The sequence below is a fragment of the Anomaloglossus baeobatrachus genome, chromosome 8 (assembly GCF_048569485.1).
Source record: "Anomaloglossus baeobatrachus isolate aAnoBae1 chromosome 8, aAnoBae1.hap1, whole genome shotgun sequence".
NCBI lineage: Eukaryota > Metazoa > Chordata > Amphibia > Anura > Aromobatidae > Anomaloglossus > Anomaloglossus baeobatrachus.
The window spans coordinates 31,679,877-31,701,294 of record NC_134360.1 but is presented as its reverse complement, the minus strand read 5'-3'; the positions used below and the strand labels follow the sequence as shown (position 1 = coordinate 31,701,294).

The 21,418-nt window shown below is 41.7% G+C and overlaps 1 protein-coding gene across 1 annotated transcript in view; it reads left to right on the top strand.

Moving 5' to 3' along the window:
* Positions 1-21,418, top strand: part of FOXP1 (forkhead box P1) — a 918,681-nt gene that overhangs the window by 670,991 nt on the left and 226,272 nt on the right. The window contains exon 7 of the mRNA XM_075321416.1: positions 15,009-15,101. Within this exon, the coding sequence (XP_075177531.1) occupies positions 15,009-15,101 (93 nt within the window). The remainder of the gene's footprint in view (positions 1-15,008; positions 15,102-21,418) is intronic.

Here is a 21,418-nt window from a genome sequence, read left to right as displayed (position 1 = left end):
CAAACGTTCCTAAAACACGGCGGCGTGCCGTTATCTCCGAGCATTTCATATATATTCCACGCACATAGGGGAAAGTGCTGCGATTCAGACCGAATCGTCTTCTGCAACTCTTCACAGCTGATGTCTCCTTCTTCCAACTGTGCTTTTTTTTTTTTTGAGGAAGGGGCTCTTGTAATGTTCCCTCCACAAACGGAATCTCGCTTTTTACAATATTTGAATTTGCGATGTTCTGCGTATTTTACGTCGCAACATTGTATCTTTGCAACACTTTTATTATATGTGAGTATGTATATGTATATATATATATATATGTATATATATATATATATATATATATATATATATAAAATAAAAATATAAATATATATATATATAAATAAAAGAAGGTGGCCGGATTCTAACGTATCGGGTAGTCTAGGGTGTGTATGTAGGTTAGCAGAGTGAATAATAAGGTAATGAATGGACTGGATGGGTTCGGTTTAATTTAGTATTTTTATAATTGTTTATTGGTTTTAAAATGACAAACAACAGAAGGAACAGTTTTAATAGATGAGTCTAATGTTTAATGATGTCTATGGCTTGTAATGAAAAAAGGCCATGAATTGTGTAAAGTTAAGTAAAAATATGCTGTGATGTGGCCCAATGCTGGTATGTGCCCCCATCGTGGTGCAGCCACCATCCTGACATGTGCCCCCATCCTGCGGGGTAATGTGTGCAGGGGGGCGGAGTGCGGGGGGGGGGTGGAGACGAGCGGGACCATGGCGCTGAGGACGTCCGTGCCGGGGACTGCATGGCTGTGGACCGGTGACTATCCAGGTGTGTTTGTATGTTCAGGCGCTTTCACACTTGCGTTCAGCGCAATCCGCCTCTATGGAGAATAGCGCAGTCCGTTAATGCACTGCGCTATTCTCCATAGACTTGTATTGACAACGCACTGTAACGCATGTGTCTGCGTTGCATCCGCTGGATGACGCTGCGTCGTTAATTTGACGCAGCGTCGGGCGGAAGGAACGCAGCATGTAGCGTTTTTTGGGTCATTAAAATATCACACCTTGACGGATTCCGTTAGAATCCGCCAAGGTGTCTAATGATTGTCTATGGGGGCGGATTCCGCTGCAATGCACTAAGGGGCGGAATCCGCTGACTGATCCCGTCACGTTCTACTGAGCATGCTCCGCATGTCCAGCAGAATGATCTAAATTGTTTAAAATCACTCCTGGTCTCCCCCCCCCTCCCTCTCCCCCCTTTCCCCCCCTCTCTTTCTCCCTCTCCGCCCCCCCCTCTCCCTCCCTCTTCCCCCTCCCTCTCCCCCCTTCCCCCTCCCTCTCCCCCCTTCCCCCTCCCTCTCCCCCCTTCCCCCCCCTCTCTTTCTTCCTCTCCGCCCCCCCTCTCCCTCCCTTTTCCCCCTCCCTCTCCCCCCTCTTCCCCCTCCCTCTCCCCCCTCTTCCCCCTCCCTCTCCCCCACTCTCCCCCCCTCTCCACCCTCCCAAAAACCCCCTTCCCTCCCCCCCTCTCCCCCCCTCTCTCCACCTCCCCCGTCTTTCCCCCGCCCCCTCCTCCTTCCCTCTCCTCCCTCTCCCCCCCTCTCTCCACCTCCCTTCCGTCTTTCCCCCGCCCCATCCTCCCCCCCTCCACCCCCCTCTCCCCACCTTCCCACTGATTTTCCCCCGCCCCATCCTCCCCCCCTCTCCCCCCCTTGTCCTTTATGAAGCCCTGAATTCCAGCACTTTCATTTACATGCTGGTATTTTCGCTGTCCCTGAAATAGAACCTGTCACTTGTCAGGAATATGTATTTCCTTTTTACCCGGTGTAAATGCCGCTGTTCTCCTGAATCCGGCGATGTGTTTCTTTTGTTCCTGCGCCTCTCCGTTCCTGAGATATGGCCTGTTCTTCCCTGTAACTTACTGTATTATTTTTAGACAAGAGGGTGTGGTCTTTAAGAAGGTGTATTTATTACCACACCCACTTGTATAATAAAGACTAGATTTATATATGGGGAATAAGTTGCTGAATCTCAGGAATGGAGAGGCATAGGAACAAAAGAAAAACATTGCCGGATTCAGAAGAAAAGCGGCTTTTAGAACCTGTCACTTGTCATAAATATGTATTTCCTTTTTACCTGGTGTAAATGCCGCTGTTCTCCTGAATCCGGTGATGTTTTTCTTTTGTTCCTGCGCCTCTCCATTCCTGAGATATGGCTTGTTCTTCCCTGTAACTTAATATATCATTCTTATACAAGAGGGTGTGTCTACAATAAAATGTATGATGACCACACCCAATTGTATAATAAAGACTAGATTTTTTATATATGGGTAATAAGAGGCCGTATCTCAGGAATGGAGGAGCATAGGGACAAAAGAAAAACATCACCAAATTTAGAAGAATAGTCTCTTTTAGAACCTGTCACTTGTCATAAATATGCATTTATTTTGTTTCTTCTGGTGTAAATGCCGCTGTTCTCCTGAATCCGGTGATGCTTTTCTTTTGTTTCTGCGCCTCTCCGTTCCTGAGATATGGCCTCTTATTCCCTGTAACTTAACCTATTATTTTTAAGAAGAGGGTGTGGTCTTCTTGATGACCACACCCACTTGGTAATAACTAGATTTATACATGTTGAAAGAGAGGCCGTATCTCAGGAACGGAGAGGCGCAGAAACAAAAGAAAAACATCTCCGGATACAGGAGAACAAATGCATCTTTCAGAACCTGTCATTTATCATAAATACGTATTCTTTTTTTTAATATGATGTAATTCTCACTGTTCTCCTGAATCCGGTGATGTTTTTCTTTTGTTTCTGCGCCTCTCCATTCCTGAGATACGACCTCTTCTTCCCTATAATGTAATTTATTATTTTTAGACAAGAGGGTGCGGTCTTCTTGATGACCACACCCACTTGGCCATAAAGAGTAGATTTGTGCATGGGGAAAGAGAGGCCGTATCTCAGGAACAGAGAAGCGCAGAAACAAAGGAAATACAACACTGGATTCAGGAGAACAAATGTGTCTTTTAGAACCTGTCATTTATCATAAATACATATTTTGTTAATCTGATGTAATTCTCACTATTCTCCTGAATCCGGCGCTGTTTTTCTTTTGTTCCTGCGCCTCTCCATTCCTGAGATACAGCCTCTTCTTCCCTGTTACTCAATCTATTATGTTTATCAAGAGGGCTCGGTCTGCTTGATGACCACACCCACTTGTATAATTAAGACTATTTTTATACATGGGGAAAGAGAGGCCATATCTCAGGATTGGAGAGGCGCAGAAAGAAAAGAAAAACATCTCCGGATTCAGGAGAACACATGCGTCTTTTAGAACCTGTCTTTTATCATAAATACGTACTTTTTTAGTCTGATGTAATTCTCACTATTCTCCTGAATCCGGCGATGTTTTTCTTTTGTTCCTGCGCCTCTCCATTCCTGAGATACAGCCTCCTCTTCCCTGTTACTTAATCTATTATTTTTATACAAGAGGGTGCGGTCTCCTTTATGACCACACCCACTTGGAAATTAAGACTTTATTTATACATGGGGAAAGAGAGGCCGTATCTCAAGAACGGAGAGGCACAGAGACAAAAGAAAAACATCGCCGGATTCAGGAGAACAGCGGCTTTAACACCAGGTTAAAACATTTCATATTTATGACAAGTGACGGTTTCTCTTTATTGGACACTCGCTACCTCCTATAGCTACTTTACAAAAACTTTTATTTTTAGCTAAGCTTCTATTTTAGTTTTTTTCCCCCTATATTATTTTTGACAGTCAAAGATGACTATGATTTCAAAGCCTGGCACACGAGAGGTTAAACAAAACGCCAATGACATCTCATCGCAGAGATGATTTTAGCCAGCATGGTGGAAGATATGAGTGCCAGTATTCATCAGATCCCAGTATGTAGTGTGTATTTTATCACATAGGAGGATAGGAGGGAGCGGAGAAGAGGAGGGGGGGTATAGACTTTTTTTTTTGTACAATGAGCTCATTTAACTGTCTAGAGAAGAGGGGGGGGGGGGGTTAAAAAGTGTATTTTATTGTTTGTTGGTCCAGTCCACCGATGTAATTAGTTTGGTATGTGCCTACAGATGGGACTTGTGGTCAGAAAGGAGGAGAAGTCAAATCTGTTACAGTAATAGAGGCTTCGGAATTGTGAATTACCTGCAAGTTCCAAGGCTAATTTTTTTTTTTTTGGGGGGGGGGATAGAATCAGGGGAGGAATTCTTGTGGTTACTTTGTCATGTAGCAGGAGCAGACATTGCTACTGTTAAGAGGCGCGTCCCCTGTTGTTGCCTACAAAGGGCAACGTTCCACTGAGTTTTCACTTTAAAGTGAGATTGAGCTGCTCAGCTCTTCCTGTTTATTCAATTTTTTTTTCTTCTTTACTATTCTGCAACCCCCGCTTCCCTCCAACCAAAGCCAGAACACAACGTATACTGCAAGGAGGCAGCAATCTTCTTAAAGGAACTCAGTAAGTCTTCAAAGAAGCATCAAACTTTGCTTTTTAACTCTTTTGTATCTTTTATGGGTTTTTTTTGGCATCTTTGGCACCAGGGTGGGTTGACCGGTAGCGGTGGGGAGGAGTGGGTCATGATTTCCTCGTGATACATACATTCTTCATTGCCTTAGGACTATAGCACAATGAGAGAAGTTAAATCCCAGCTTCCATGCTGGAGAGGGAGGCTGTTTAGTAACATTACTTGTATTATTGTATTTTATATTGTAATATTACAATACCAAATGCGCTGGGTTTAATACACTAGGTCCATGGCAGCCAAGCGTAAGCAGCATGGGAGTCTAGGGGGTTAAAAAAAAATGAATGAAAAATTTTCAGCACTGCCTTATGACATAGGGTTACCGGGTAAGGCTACTTGACCTTTAACCTCTTTGAAAGACTGCCCATCATGACTACTGACTAGATGCCATGTGCTCAATGTCAGCCCAACCCCCTCATTTATTTATTTTTTATTTTTTTTATTTTATTTTTGAATACTTTTATTAGATTTATTCCTTAACTTGTATTAATTATTATTTTCTTATTGTTTGACTTTTTTTTAAAATGACATAAACGTATTAGATTATTTTCGAAAATGACTTTAAAAAAACCTGAAAAGAAGGCTACTTGACCTTTAACCTCTTTGAAGATTGCCCATCATGACTACTGACTAGATGTCATGTGCTCAATGTCAGCCCAACCCCCTCATTTATTTTTTTTTTTATTTTTTATTTTATTTTTGAATACTTTTATTAGATTTATTCCTTAACTTGTATTAATTATTATTTTCTTATTGTTTGACTTTTTTTTTAAAATGACATAAACGTATTAGATTATTTTCGAAAAATGACTTTAAATAAACCTGAAAAGAAGGCTACTTGACCTTTAACCGCTTTGTAAGACTGCCCATCATGACTACTGACTAGATGTCATGTGCTCAATGTCAGCCCAACCCCCTCATTTATTTATATATTTTATTTATTTATTTTTTTTTTTATTTTATTTTTGAATACTTTTATTAGATTTATTCTTTAACTTGTATTAATTATTACTATTTTCTTATTGTTTGGCTTTTTTTTTAAATGACAAACATAATTAATAATAATAATAAGAATTTTAGTCATTTATTAATTCTATTAATTCCACAGCACTTTACATACATTGGCAACACTGTCCCCATTGGGGCTCACAATCTAGAGTCCCTGTCTGTATGTCTTTGGAGTGTGGGAGGAAACCGGAGGAAACCCACACAAACACGGGGAGAACATACAAACTCCTTGCAGATGGTGTACTTGGTGGGATTTGAACCCAGGACCCCAGCGCTGCAAGGCTGCAGTGCTAACCACTGAGCCACCACAAGACTGCAGTGCTAACCACTGAGCCACTGTGTCGCCCAAACATATTAATTATTTTTGAAAAATTACTTTAAAAAAAACCTGAAAAGAACCAAATATATCAGATTATATTTGAAAAATGATTTAAAAAAAAATGGAAAAACAAAATTCAAAACATTAGATTATTTTTGAAAAATGACTTTAAAGAAACTCAAACCGATTAATTATTTTTGAAAAAGACTAAAAAAAAATTGATTTGTTTTTGAAAAATTTCTTAAACTGAAAAATAAAATCAGATTGTTTTTGAAAAATGACAAAAAAAATGAAGCGTTAGATAATTTTTTAAAAGTTATTTTTAAAAAATTAAAATATCAAACCTTATTTTTGAAAATGACAAAAAATGACAAAAAATCTAACAGATTTTTTTTAAAAAAATATTTAAAAAAAATCAAACAGAATATTTTTGAAAAATGATAAAAAAATCAATTATTTTTGAAAAAGGACTTAAAAAAACTGAAAAAAAATCTTACTTTTGAAAAAAAACTAAAAAATGAAAATATCTAACAGATTATTTTTTGAGAAATGACTTAAAAAAACCTGAAAAAAAATCTGATTTTTGAAAAATAACTAAAAAATTAAAAAAAATCAAACCTTAGATTATTTTTTAAAAATGAATTAAAAATAAAACCGAACAGATTATTTTTGAAAAATGACTTAAAAAAATCTGATTATTTTTGAATAACTTTATATCTGAAAAATGACAAAAATATAATAAAAGCAAACAGATTATTTTAGAAAAATGACTTAAAAAAAACTGAAAAAAATCTGAATATTTTTGAACAATAACATTTAAATTATTTCAGAAAAAATTACTAAAAAAAGATTAAAAAATTAGATTTTTTTATTTTTGAAAATTGACTTAAACATAAAAAAGAAAATAATCAAACAGATTATTTTTGAATGTCTAAAGATGTTTTTTTCTTGGGTGGGGTCTTGTTTTCTCTCTGTTTTAAACCTTGAGGAAGAAAGGAATGTCAATAAAGGTTGTATTTTATTTTTTTAAATCAATGATTTGAGGAAAAAGAGAAAGAAATGCATATACATTATTTTTGTTGTTGTTGTTTTGTCTTTGTTTTATAAACATTGAGTAGAAGCTGTCAATACTTGTTGTGCGCAGCATATGACGGATGTAACAATCGCTTCCAGTTAAACCTGTTTTCTCTTTGTGGCTGCTGAATCAGTTAATGCAGCTGCGTTAAAAAGAAGAAAAAAAAATAAAATCCGGAATAGAAAAATGTTTGGTTCTTATGGGAAATCAGTGCTTTATAAAATCTATTACAGGCCGTCTTCAGGTTGATAATCTTTGGTAAGCTGCTCGCCCGCTTTACCGTTGTTGTGTCTGCGTTCTTGATTTTTTTTTTTCTTTTTTTTTGATGTTCTCCTGCACTTAAATGCTGAAGACTTAAAGCTTCTTTTGCACAATGGTGAGAGAGGGATCAAACTGAGAGCTTATGTTCACCTCAAGTGCGGTACAAGCACAGAAGGAGAGAGGGAAGAAAAAAAAAAAATAATAAAAAAAAAAATAAAAAATTGGAGTCGCAGTTTTGTAATGCTTGAAACCGGTTGTGTTTTTACAGAAAATAAACCTGGTGTTTGCTACTGTACCTTAAGGACAATTTGTTTAACAGTAGGAGTAATTGCATGGTGAAAATGGAAAGAGTGACTGAAGGTCTTTACTCAGATGCTAGTGTAGGTGTGCGGCTCCGCCGGAGCGCTCGCTTGCTTTTCTATACTATATTAAGTTGTTTTTTATTTTTTTCCCTTTTTATTTTATCTCTCTGACCCATCACATTCCCCGGCCTCCTTGGCTTTGTCTTATTCCTATATGTTATATACTGTTATTATCAGTAGGGGGAGAAGCAATAGATCTGCACTGAATTCACTACTTTTATTTCTTTCTTTCCTCCTCCGGTTACTAAATTAATAAAGGAATTCTTTTGTCATACAAGGTGTATGTAATGTGCCTGGTAATCCCGTCTGCCGGGGTTTTATACATCAGCTCCAGACAACATGTAACAAAAAAAAGAAAAAAGCTAAAGCTGTATACTCACAGTGGTATTACACGGATTACTGCCTCTACTGTTTCAATTACCTAGATTTACAATATTACACATTGCAGCTATTTCTGACTTGGAATAATTGCTGTATAATTTCCTGAGTGTAACTGATTATGGAGGGGAGGCATAAAAAGCTGAGATGATGTCATGGGTGTGGGGAGCCGAGAACACGTCACCTGGGAGGGGAAGGGTTAATGACTCAAGGGGGACACTATAGATAGATAGGAGATAGATGGACATAGAAGGATGGATAGACAGATGGATATAGATAGATGTATGGATAGAAGGATATAGATAGATTGGATATAGATGGATGGATGGATAGATAGGAGATAGATATAGAAGGATAGATAGATGGATGGTTAGATGGATAGATAGATAGATATAGATGGATGGATGATTAGATGGCTATAGATAGATTGGAGATAAATAGATGGATGGATATAGATAGATACATAGATCGTAGATAGATGGATATAGATAGATCGAGTCATATGGGCCAATGCAAATTCTCCAACAGAGATAAGTAGTTAGCTATAAATATGTATAGAAAGATGCATATTAGATAAAAATAGTGTCACAGGGGGGAATCTGGGATTAGAAGGTCTTAGCATATTGTGGATCCTCTTTAATGCCCACTCGAGTACAGTTGGGGCATATTTAATTCCATCCGGTACTGAAGGAGTTAAGGATTATTTCTATCCTGCAGTGATCTAACAGGTTGATGTAACCTCAGCTGCAGTCACTCCCTTCTCCTATATGTATCCACTCCTCAGTCTTCCCTATGCCGGCTATAGCTCATACCTATGCTGTCCACTTGGAGAAAGCTGAGGTATCTCTTCAGTTGCAGCTGAGAAATTCCTGCTGGAGTGTTGTGTTATTTGTTGTATCTTTCCTCACCTGTTTGTCTTTCCTACTACGTGTTGTCTTATTGTAGTAGCGTCTCGCTTGCCTTCACTAGTGAAGGTGAGTTCAGGGCCAGAGAGTTCCTAGGCTCGTCATGGCGCATGGGGGAAGGACCTGTCTAGGGATGTTAGAGAGTACAGGGAGCAGCCTCAAGTGAGAGGAGGTGACCCCGCTCCCCTTTCCCTAATGCCCAGGCCCCTTGATGTATTGTTACCCTGTTGTTCCCTCTGTGTTATGCTGCCTGCCGTTGGACGACAGGTGCAGTCACATCATGACTATAGATGGCTAGAATTCTGTTCAATAAATCTTGATTGATAGATATTAGCTAGATAGATAAATCCATAGATGGATACATCATGTTCTGGAGATATGATGCCCCATTTCATGCTTTTCTATGATGGGACCCTATAATTACTGTCAGGATTTGGGTCTACAATGGCCCACTTTCTAAGTATATAGACAGTGAACATCCATTTCTGATGGTTACTGATTTTCTTCAAGCTTTCTGAATAAGCGTGGTCTTCTGCTGGACCTTTGAGATCCTGGTGTCTTGGTGGGCTGTTTTGGTCAAAGCTTAGACCTATCGTCACATTCTTCAGTTGGCCAATCCACCCCTGTAAGGATTTTTGTCTTCTCAGATGCCTCCAGAAAGCATCACTACCTTGTAGTTGGTCATAGACTAAATCAATAAACTAGGGAAACATATGGAGCTCACATTTTACTTTTATGGCACCGATTGCAGATCAATACTTTTAAAGACGTAAAATTCGAGGTGATACAAGACGTTCAACCTCTGCTGAGATCACTAACCATGAACAGTAGACGACTGAAACGTCATTATGAAATTGTGTCTTATGCCCTTCGAGATTTGTGAGCATCTCCCAAAAAAGAATGTCTACGGTTTCTATTTATGAGTCACATGGGTAAAACATGTTCCTCTTTACATTTCTCGCTTAACGTCTTCAGATGTTCAGAAATTGAAACAGGCGCTGTCTGTACAAGAAGAGGTAGCTGGTGTGAAGACCTTCTGGAGGTCAATGCAGAAACCAATGCAAACATATATGGAAGACAGAACGCTGCCAGGTTTGGCTTCGCTGTAGGGTGTTTCCTTCAAATTTCAGCATAAACCAAGTGATTTTTGTAGAAACCCTTTGAAGTGGAGACATCTATAACCACAGCACTAGTTCACGTGGACTTAAATCGAAAGTCTCTTCTGTTTCTAAAAACCCCTTACAACTCATAACCTGAATCGTAGCTCAGGATCGTCTTTTCTTCATGCATTTATTTATTATGGTCACTGAACGTTCTGACAACTTCTTCTTATTTGATAATGTGATAAGTAGACAATCTGAAAATAAGTTTATTCAAAAATTGTCTTGGTCCCATTGCTTGGACACTCCCCCATAACTTGGTGCTCAGTGCCTGTTGTCCGTTGTAATCCATTTCTAGAAATTGGGGGTGGGGATTTATCTGTACAGGAAGTGGGGGCAGGTCATTGTTTCTACAGGAAGTGGGGGCAGGTCATTGTTTCTACAGGAAGTGGGGGCAGGTCATTGTCTCTCTACAGGAAGTGGGGACAGGTCATTGCCTCTCTACAGGAAGTGGGGGCAGATCTTTTTTTCTTTACAGGAAGTGCGGCAGGTCTTTGTTTTTCTACAGGAAATGGGCTGGTCTTTTTCTCTACAGGAAGCAGGGAGAGGTCATTTTTTTCTACAGGAAGTGTGGCAGGTCTTTGTTTCTTTGCAAGAAGTGGGGCGGGTCTTTGTTTCTCTACAGGAAGTGGGGCGGGTCTTTGTTTCTCTACAGGAAGTGGGGCGGGTCTTTGTTTCTCTACAGGAAGTGGGGCAGGTCTTTGTTTTTATACAGGAAGTGGGGCAGGTCTTTGTTTCTCTACAGGAAGTGGGGCAGGTCTTTGTTTCTCTACAGGAAATGGGGCAGGTCTTTGTTTCTCTACAGGAAGTGGGGCAGGTCTTTGTTTCTCTACAGGAAGTGGGGCAGGTCTTTTTTTCTCTACAGGAAGTGGGGCGGGTCTTTTTTTTCTCTACAGGAGGTGAGGCAGGTCTTTGTTTCTCTACAGGAAGTGGGAGGCAGGTCTTTTTTTCTCTACAGGAAGTGGGGCAGGTCTTTGTTTCTCTACTGGAAGTGGGGCAGGTCTTTTTTTTCTCTACAGGAAGTGGGGCAGGTCTTTTTTTCTCTACAGGAGGTGGGGCAGGTCTTTGTTTCTCTACTGGAAGTGGGGCAGGTCTTTTTTTTCTCTACAGGAAGTGGGGCAGGTCTTTTTTTCTCTACAGGAGGTGAGGCAGGTCTTTGTTTCTCTACAGGAAACAGGGAGAGGTCATTGTTTTTCTGCAGGGAGTGGGGGCAGTTCTTTCTTTCTCAACATAAAGTTTGGTGGATTTTTTATCTTTGCAGAAAGTGGGGTTGGGTCTTTACATTTTTTTTACTAAATTGCCACAGATCTTTGTCTCTCTGCTCTTTCTCTCCTGTCTGTCAAACTGCATGCAGACATAACGGAGAGGCAGGTTCCCAGTTCAGGGCAGGCGAACTATTATCACATTGGTGTCACATGGGGTTTTACTCTAAACCCGCCGAGTGTCATGGCGGCATCAGATGCTATTCAGACTAAAAATGAGTGAACCTGAGGTTCGGTTTTCGAACCAAACACCAACTTAAAGAAACAGAGCTTGGGTTCGGATGCTTTACTTGTGAACTTAACTGTCACAAGCATTGCTGTGCTCAGGTTACGCTTGGTGCTCAGCCCTCTGCGAGCTGCTTGCAGTGTTTTAACGTCACACATTGAGGGTAGCAACACGGTGATCACATGTAGTGTGCAACCCCAAAAATTATTTTCAAAAACTACAAATATCCCTGTGTGTAATCTAATCCCTCAGTCATCATCTTGAGGAAGTTTTCAAGGTTAGTAGCCCATGGAAGGTGGCCCAGACATCGTCACCATTAGACTTATCTCTGGGAGTAGGGACAGCTTGGAGCCCCCTAGCCTGAGGGCCAGCCTATGAGCCCTGGTCCCCTGTTATTCCCTCACACCCCGTGACAGTTACAGACTACAAATATCCCTGTGTGTAATCTGATCCCTCAGTCATCATCTTGAGGAAGTTTTCAAGGTTAGTAGCCCATGGAAGGTGGCCCAGACATCGTCACCATTAGACTTATCTCTGGGAGTAGGGACAGCTTGGAGCCCCCTAGCCTGAGGGCCAGCCTATGAGCCCCGATCCCCTGTTATCCCCTCACACCCTCTAAAAAATGGCAGACGCAATGCATGCTGTGACATGAGGGATCAGGTAGGTGGTTGGGCGCAGGAATACCAGATTTTCTTTATGCTTTGTGTTGGAAGGACTGGTACACTTTAAAGGCTATTCATTAAATTCCATTACATACCTTCCTAGTCGTTGAAATCGGGTCAACGTGATAAAAGACTTAAGAAGTGAGTGAATGTTGGCCCAACTAGAGATTGCAGGACTGGTTTACTGTCCTTATGTGTTGATGAACTGCCATGTGTATGCGGGGGGTCAGAAGTGACAGCTTTCAGACAAATAACAGCGTATAGTCAGCTTTAATACGCAGAATGTCAAGCACATAGCCAAAATAAGGCCTTCATAAGAACCAAGTATTTTTTTTTCTCCGTTATCATACTCAACATTCACCATCAGGGTCATCACTTTTTGCTCCTCCTCATAAGGGCCAGTACCCAAGACCATATTACAGATGTATAATATGGCTTTCATGGACTACTTTGGGACACTAATGTATCTATAAGTAAAATAAATGGTATTACAGTGGTATTTCTTCTTAGAAGATTGCTTCAAGAGCACGTTGGTGGCATCTCAAATGTTGATGGCTCCATAATTCAGAAATAATAGGACTTAGTTTGCTACCATTGAGGTTATGTATTAGGCCTTAGATGAATACATATAATGTTTTTACAAAACCAAAAGGCCAGATTGCCTTTTGACCTCCAGCAGTCTTCGAGCTTGACAGCTTCTCAATGACCTTGAGCATTGTTGACGTGGCATTGTTGTGTGTAATTTTAGTAATCCAATATTTGCACTTGTCCAAACTACTTCTGAATAGTTGAATAGCCACATCAACAAACGCTTCTCTAAAATAAGAAAAATGTACAAGCTTTTTATCAAGTTGACATACATCATCCTGTTTTGTCCAAGTCTTAACATGCTCCTCGCACAGTCGAGACTGTCCTTCCGATTGGAAACTTTTTCCTGCTTCAGTGAGAAAGTCCTTAGTTTTATGTGTCTGAAGCGACGGCAGTTTCGGGCCTAGTTCAGCTGTCACTTCCACATCGTATGACTTTGGCTGAGCTAATGTTCTGCACAGTCCACTAGGATTCATCCAAGATTAGCAAAAATCATTTTGTAGAACTCTTCCAAATGGACTTGGGGGGTAACATCCCGATAAATAATATGAGGCAATTTCCTCACAATGTTTAGTCACTGTTGGGTGTTGCATTCATCGAGGAAATGTCCAGTGAAAGGTGTTTATTGAAGTATGGTATAAAGAAGTAGTGGAATGTGTTAGATGAATGCAAAAAAAAATGTTGAGTAGTTTTTCCATAACAGACCACGTTAAAATGTTGAATACCAGATTATATTTACCAATCTTCTTTTCCGAAGACTGTACAAACCAGCCAGTGTTTGAGCATCTTACCAATGTATGAGATTTAGACCAATGAAGTTCCAAAAAGAAAAAGATTGTTTTTTAGTAAACAATCTCCAATCTCCAAAATATGGATGGGGGAAGACATGCAAGAGTGCTGTTTAAGTGCTTAGAACTAGTGATGAGGGGGCACTACCATGCTCGGGTGCTCAGTACTTGTAACTAGTGATGAGCGGGCACTACCATGCTCGGGTGCTCAGTACTTGTAACTAGTGATGAGCGGGCACTACCATGCTCGGGTGCTCAGTACTTGTAACTAGTGATGAGCGGGCACTACCATGCTCAGGTGCTCAGTACTCGTAACTAGTGATGAGCGGGCACTACCATGCTCGGGTGCTCAGTACTCGTACCTAGTGATGAGTGAGCACTACAATGCTCGGGTGCCCAGTACTTGTAACTAGTGATGAGTGGGCACTACCATGCTCAGGTGCCCAGTACTCGTAACTAGTGATGAGCGGGCACTACCATGCTCGGGTACTCAGTGAAAAAAAGGACATATATATATATATATATATGTGAGAATCGGGTTTTAGCCGCGCTAAGAAACCACTGTTGCCAGGATGTAGTTTATATTGAAAAACTCTTTCTTTATTACAGCATCCAACGCGTTTCAGAGACATAAGCCGTCTCCTTCTTCAGGGAAAAAGAGAAAGAGATTCTCTTTTTCCCTGAAGAAGGAGACGGCTTATGTCTCTGAAACGCGTTGGATGCTGTAATAAAGAAAGAGTTTTTCAATATAAACTACATCCTGGCAACAGTGGTTTCTTAGCGCGGCTAAAACCCGATTCTCACATATATATATATATATATATATGTCCTTTTTTTCACTAAGTCTTCACGGGGCTGCTGCTGGAACCACGCGGACACTCATATGCTTTACAAGGGGTTGTGACTGGCACAACCGCTCCAGGTGAGTGTATCTTTCTACATCCTTACACGGTTAATACCGGGTAAAACCCTATTTGCGCCTTTTCTCCCCCCTTTCAGCATGCTCGGGTACTCAGTACTCGTAACTAGTGATGAGCGGGCACTACCATGCTCGGGTGCTCAGTACTCGTAACTAGTGATGAGCGGGCACTACCATGCTCGGGTGCTCAGTACTCATAACTAGTGATGAGCGGGCACTACCATGCTCTGGTCCTCTGTACTCGTTAAGAACAGTTGGATGCTGGAATGGCCGTGACTTGAATACCAAGTATAATGGAAGTCAAAGGGGAGCTCGAGCATTTTTTCCAGAAGATTTTCTGGAAAAATGCTCAAGTTCCCTATTGACTTCCATGAGGACTAACCATTGGATGATCTGGGACAAAATTCAAGAATGGAGGGCCCCGTTTTGAAGACTTTTGTGCTCTAAAAAATCAACAAATGCCACAAAACAAAAAAAAAAATAAAACACAAAATAATAAATCTGGAATTTTGGCCAAAGTCACGTAGTAAGATGGTTCCAGTAACACTTTATTTTTTCCCATTTCAGGCTCTTCAAGTAGCACGGCAGCTATTAATACACCAGCAGCAAAGCACTGGACTCAAGGCTCACAAGAGGAATGACAAGCAACCGTCCCTCCAGGTAGGAAACTCGTTTATTTACGGTTCCTTTTTTTTTTGACAAAGTGATGGTGGCCATCAAACATTTTTGAAAACTGGTAAAAGTCTGATTACTGGTTCTTAACCCTTACAATTTGTGGTCAACAGAAAGGTACAGATTTTGTGTGGCCAGATTGCCAACCTACAAGTGTTCTTGAGTGGACAACTGTGAGAAATTTGGACAACCAAGGGGAAAAAGAACTTTTGATACTCCAACCAACTAATATTGGCTTGGAAGGATGTCCAAGACTTCTGGATGTCTGAAAGTAGTCAACACTTTTGATGGTGACCTCCATCTTTCTCTTATTAGATTAATGGAAGATCTGCTTTCTTTGATATTGACCTTCACCAATTTTCAGAAGTGTTCATTATTCCCCTTTGTGGCCCTTTGGGGTTGTCCATAATATCTAGTTATGTTTGGTCAGCAATTTGGACAACCAAGTGGAAAAAGAACTTTTGATGCTCCAACCAACTAATATTGGCTTGGAAGGGAAGGTTGTCCAAGACTGCTGGATGTCTGAAAGTAGTCAACACTTTTGATGGTGACCTCCATCTTTCTCTTCTTAGAATAATGGAAGATCTGCTTTCTTTGATATTGACCTTCACCAATTTTCAGACGTGTTCATTATTCCCCTTCTTGGCCTTTTGTGGGTGTCCATAATATCTAGTTATGTTTGGTCAGCAATTTGGACAACCAAGCGGAAAAGGATCTTTTGATGCTCCAACCAACTAATATTGGCTTGGAAGGGAAGGTTGTCCAAGACTGCTGGATGTCTGAAAGTAGTCAACACTTTTGATGGTGACCTCCACCTTTCTCTTCTTAGATTAATGGAAGATCTGCTTTCTTTGTTAATGACCTCTTCCAATTTTCGGAAGTGTTCATTATTCCCCTTCGTGGCCCTCTGGGGTTGTCCATAATATCTAGTTATGTTTGGTCAGCAGTTTAGGTTCCTTTTAGATGTGACTTGAAATTTGTGAGACCGGTTTGATGGAAGACCTAGGACAATCTCAATTGTCAACGTAAATATTTCATAAGGGCAAAGTCATCCAATCCTGTTGATTTTATCTCTTGTGTATAAGGGGTCTTCAGACTAACCTCCGACAAGGATTGGACATGCCACCATAGGGGTTTATCAGGGGTTTGCTTCCCTCTACCCATTGAGACAGCACATGCATGCTCAGATGAAACGAGCATACATATGCATGCTATCATTTGGAGGACAGCTAGAGAAGATGAATGGACAGGTAGCAACATTAAATATTACATTTCCATTCCATTGTCCTTTGCGAAATCACAAGCCTCGTGCCAAACTACAACTTAACCTGGAACGAGTCGCAAATAAATTATGATAGAGGAACGATCTGCTCCCCCAAACTGATGAATGAAAGAGTTGACCTGTCTCTTGTAAGAGGAGTTTATTTGCAAAAGAAACAATATATCACGAGAAGAAGTTCGGATGCGAGTGTTTGGAGACAAATTGCATATACATCAGCCCCTCTTGGCTCAGCCGGAGTTGAGTGCTGCCAAATGTGGTCATTGCCTCGGAGATAAACTCGCTCAATGTCGCCTATAGGCAGCGCCGTTATCTCCGAGGAGTATATGTGACCCGTGTGTTGCGGTGAATGTTAAGTACAGGGGGCGGCATTGTCTTGTCTGACATAAAGGCACACAATGGTATGTTACACCGCCGTCTGCCAGTCTCTCAATGGATCACTGATTATTGCTGTAAAGGTTCTATTACGGCTTCCAAATGTATATACACTAACTCTCATGTAATCAATTTGTGGATGATTAAATGCCATATATAAAGGCACACCGTATACAATATGTACAGGGTCGTCCCGACTCTGCCGGTAGCATATGTCAGAGTTAGGGTGCATCTAAACCATCTGATTTTGCAATGTTACTCAACCACCGATCGGCATATAAATACAGATGGGCGGTCATTTATTAGCCTTTTTGCACAGGCATATGCACACGAAATTGTTCTCGGCAGCACGAGTCCTGTTTACAGAAGACAAGTGCTGCTGAGAATGAGGACATTTTGTGCATTTTACTCAACAAATGAGTGTTTTGCCAATTCATAGCCGGATCGGCAGCATATTTACAAAATAAGATTATAGTGAAAAGTGTGTTCCAAAGAACACTCATTCATGATTGTATTGTTGTGTAAAGGAACCTTAAAAGGGTTGTCCATGACTAGGATGACCCTTTCTCATTCCACGTTTCCCCCAGGTAAAATAATAAAGCCTATACTTCCCTCCCGTATTGGCGCCCTTCCAGAGGTGTCCGAGATTGTGGTGTCGGGGCTCACGGGGGGTTGTGACGTCATCCAATCAGCGCCGGCTTCTGTCTTCTCGCCTTCGGACCAAACAAGTTAATCAACAGGAAGTGAGTGTTCCGGCTACGCTCAATTCCTGTTGATTGCACCTGTGTCTGAGACCGGAAAGACAGAAGCCGGCTCTATTTGGACATAAGGCTCGCATGACGTCATATTAGCGCTGGCTTCTGTCTCCCCGCCTTCAGACAAAACAAGTTAATCAACAGGAAGTGAGCCCTCCGGCTACACTCACTTCCTGTTGATTGCACCTGTGTCTGAGACCGGGGAGACAAAATCTGGCGCTGATTGGACGCGGGGCTCACATGACGTCACAACCTCACATGAGCCCCGGCACCATGACGTCCTGCACTACTGGAATGGCGCTGGTACGGGAGGCGAGTATAGGCTTTACTATTTTACCTGGGGGAAAAATGTGGAATCAGAAGAGGTTGTCCTAGTAGTGGATAACCCCTTTAAGGAATGATTGGGCACGTAATATTTCAACACGTCCAATATTTTGAGTATAGGCTTTATTATTTCACCTGGTAGAAAAATGTGGAATCAGAAGGGGTTGTCCTAGTAGTGGATAACCCCTTTAAGGAATGATTGGGCACGTAATATTTCAACACGTCCAATATTTTGAGTATAGGCTTTATTATTTCACCTGGTAGAAAAATGTGGAATCAGAAGGGGTTGTCCTAGTAGTGGATAACCCCTTTAAGGAATGATTGGGCACGTAATATTTCAACACGTCCAATATTTTGAGTATAGGCTTTATTATTTCACCTGGTAGAAAAATGTGGAATCAGAAGGGGTTGTCCTAGTAGTGGATAACCCCTTTAAGGAATGATTGGGCACGTAATATTTCAACACGTCCAATATTTTGAGTATAGGCTTTATTATTTCACCTGGTAGAAAAATGTGGAATCAGAAGGGGTTGTCCTAGTAGTGGATAACCCCTTTAAGGAATGATTGGGCACGTAATATTTCAACATGTCCAATATTTTGAGTATAGGCTTTATTATTTCACCTGGTAGAAAAATGTGGAATCAGAAGGGGTTGTCCTAGTAGTGGACAATCCCTTTAAGGAAGGATTGCACATGTTATATTTTAACATGCCCAATCCTTTTGTTTGCCCATGAAAAATCAGCCACCACAGGTGTCTGTCAGCGGCGTACTCCCTTTTCCCCATATGCAAATTCCAGACTGTATGTGTTTGTGGGGGTAAGATGAATAAAGGGTGTGGTCGCTTTACGGAGGTGGTGAATAACATCCCATAAAAGATCTATGTGTCATGCACTCCATCCATAGTGCTTTCACGAGACTTGATAGTTCTTGGAGAGTTCCTTTAACTCATTTTTATATGTACAAAAATCTTCCCGACCTACAAATGAATGAATTTTGCCTGTTTTGGGCCTTAAACTAGGTTTTCTGGTTATGACATATAGAGATTATAGAGAGGACCTCTGCTCGGGGCACCCTTCTTTGAGCCAGAACATGAAGAAATGGCTTCTGCTTTAGCAGTCTTGACACATCCATATATTACATAATCAAGCATGTTGGCTGACGACGAGTAAGAACGATGAATAACAGGAGTTGGACCTATGGTGATCAACTGATTGCCAGGGTCGTAACCTTTAGAGATAGGGATATTGTCATGAAACCTTTTAGGCTGGGCATATAATTGCAAGATCGCAGTATCATGATGCTATATAAGTAGATATGATCATGTCATGAGCCGAAAATACCGCAACTGGGACACTCAAGACAGCAGAAATCCCTCAGGTGGCCACCATGACACTTTTTTGATCTCCATGGATGAGTGTTTTGGCCTACGATTTCTGCCCTATAAGCTGTTTTGACTTTCCCAAAACTATTCAACCAAACACTGCATCAATATAGCCCAACTGAAGCGATGTCATGGGTGGGCGTCTTGTATAGAGTCCTCACGAATCTTCACGAATCTCCATGAATAATGTGCCAGGGTTCACCGCACCGGACGGAGGCCATGACTGGTCATAGTCTACACAAGCACCATGGGACATTAGGACACAAACACTAAGTTTTATTGACTTTCAATTATGGATTGTATAGATTTTCCGTGTCCCTCTCTTTATCCCATCTCTTCATAGTTTGGCTTTATGGCAATGATTAACTAAAACTGTCGCAATAATAATGCAGTTTAAGTCACTTATTGACTTTTAGTGATAGAGAATTATAATCCATGTGACCGACCACTATTGTTTTACTGCACAAGGTAAACAAGACGCAGGAGAGGCGGATTCAGAAGGTTGAATAGATAAGAAAACTCAACCTGGATAACAATTTGTGGGAAAAAAGTTTTGCTTTTTTGTCAACAATATGTTTTTAAGTCATCACACCCTCAAAACCTGCTTTACTGGACACCAGAAAACCCACAAATAACCCATACATAATAGTCTAATTTCAACTGGACCCGACAATTTTGACATGTGGGCCTCACGACTTCACCCCAACAGTTGATGTCAAGGGAGATAAGGATCTGGCTCGTCCAATTTTAGACTGTCGATCCTCATCTAGAACACAGGTGGACTCGGCAGAACGAACGAGCGAGTCGGACAAAATAGATGCTGGACGAACGTTCTACATCGTCGCTATATAGGGGGCTTAACAAAAATTACTCCACGGTACTCTCCTTATTTTATGCTGCCTACCATGCTCGGTACTCATATCTAGTGATGAGCGAGCACTACCATGCTCAGGTGCTCGGTACTCAAAACTAGTGATGAGCGGGCACTACCATGCTCGAGTGCTCGGTACTCAAAACTAGTGATGAGCGGGCACTACCATGCTCGGCTGCTCGGTATTCGTTACTAGTGATGAGCGAGCACTACCATGCTCAGGTGCTCGGTACTTGTAACTAGTGATGAGCGGGCACTACCATGCTCGGGTGCTCGGTACTTGTAACTAGTGATGAGCGAGCACTACCATGCTTGAGTGCTCGGTACTCGTAACTAGTGATGAGCGGGCACTATCATGCTCGGGTGCTCAGTACTAATAAATAGTGATGAGCGGGCACTACCATGCTCAGGTGCTCGGTACCCGTAACTAGTGATGAGTGAGTACTATCATGCTCAGGTGCTTGGTACCTGTAACTAGTGATGAGCGGCAACTACCCTGCTCGGGTGCTCAGTACTCGTAAATAGTGATGAGCGGGCACTACCATGCTCTGGTGCTTGGTACTGGTAACTAGTGATGAGCGGGCACTACCATGCTTGGGTGCTCAGTACTCATAACTAGTGATGAGCGGGCACTACCATACTCAGGTGCTCAGTACTCGTAACTAGTGATGAGCGGGCACTACCATGTTCGGGTGCTCAGTACATGTAACTAGTGATGAGCGGGCACTACCATGCTCAGGTGCTCGGTACACGTAACTAGTGATGAGCGAGCACTACCATACTCGGGTGCTCTGTACACATAACTAGTGATGAGCGAGCACTACCATGCTCGGGTGCTCAGTACACGTAACTAGTGATGAGCGGGCACTACCATGCTCGGGTGCTCAGTACACGTAACTAGTGATGAGCGGGCACTACCATGCTCGGGTGCTCAGTACTGGTAACTAGTGATGAGCGGGCACTACCATGCTCGGGTGCTCTGTACACGTAACTAGTGATGAGCGGGCACTACCATGCTCAGGTGCTCAGTACTCGTAACTAGTGATGAGCGAGCACTACCATGCTCGGGTGCTCAGTACACGTAACTAGTGATGAGCGGGCACTACCATGCTCAGGTGCTCGGTACTCGTAACTAGTGATGAGCGGGCACTACCATGCTCGGGTGCTCAGTACATGTAACTAGTGATGAGCGGGCACTACCATGCTCGGGTGCTCAGTACACGTAACTAGTGATGAGCGGGCACTACCATGCTCGGGTGCTCAGTACACGTAACTAGTGATGAGCGAGCACTACCATGCTCGGGTGCTCAGTACTCGCA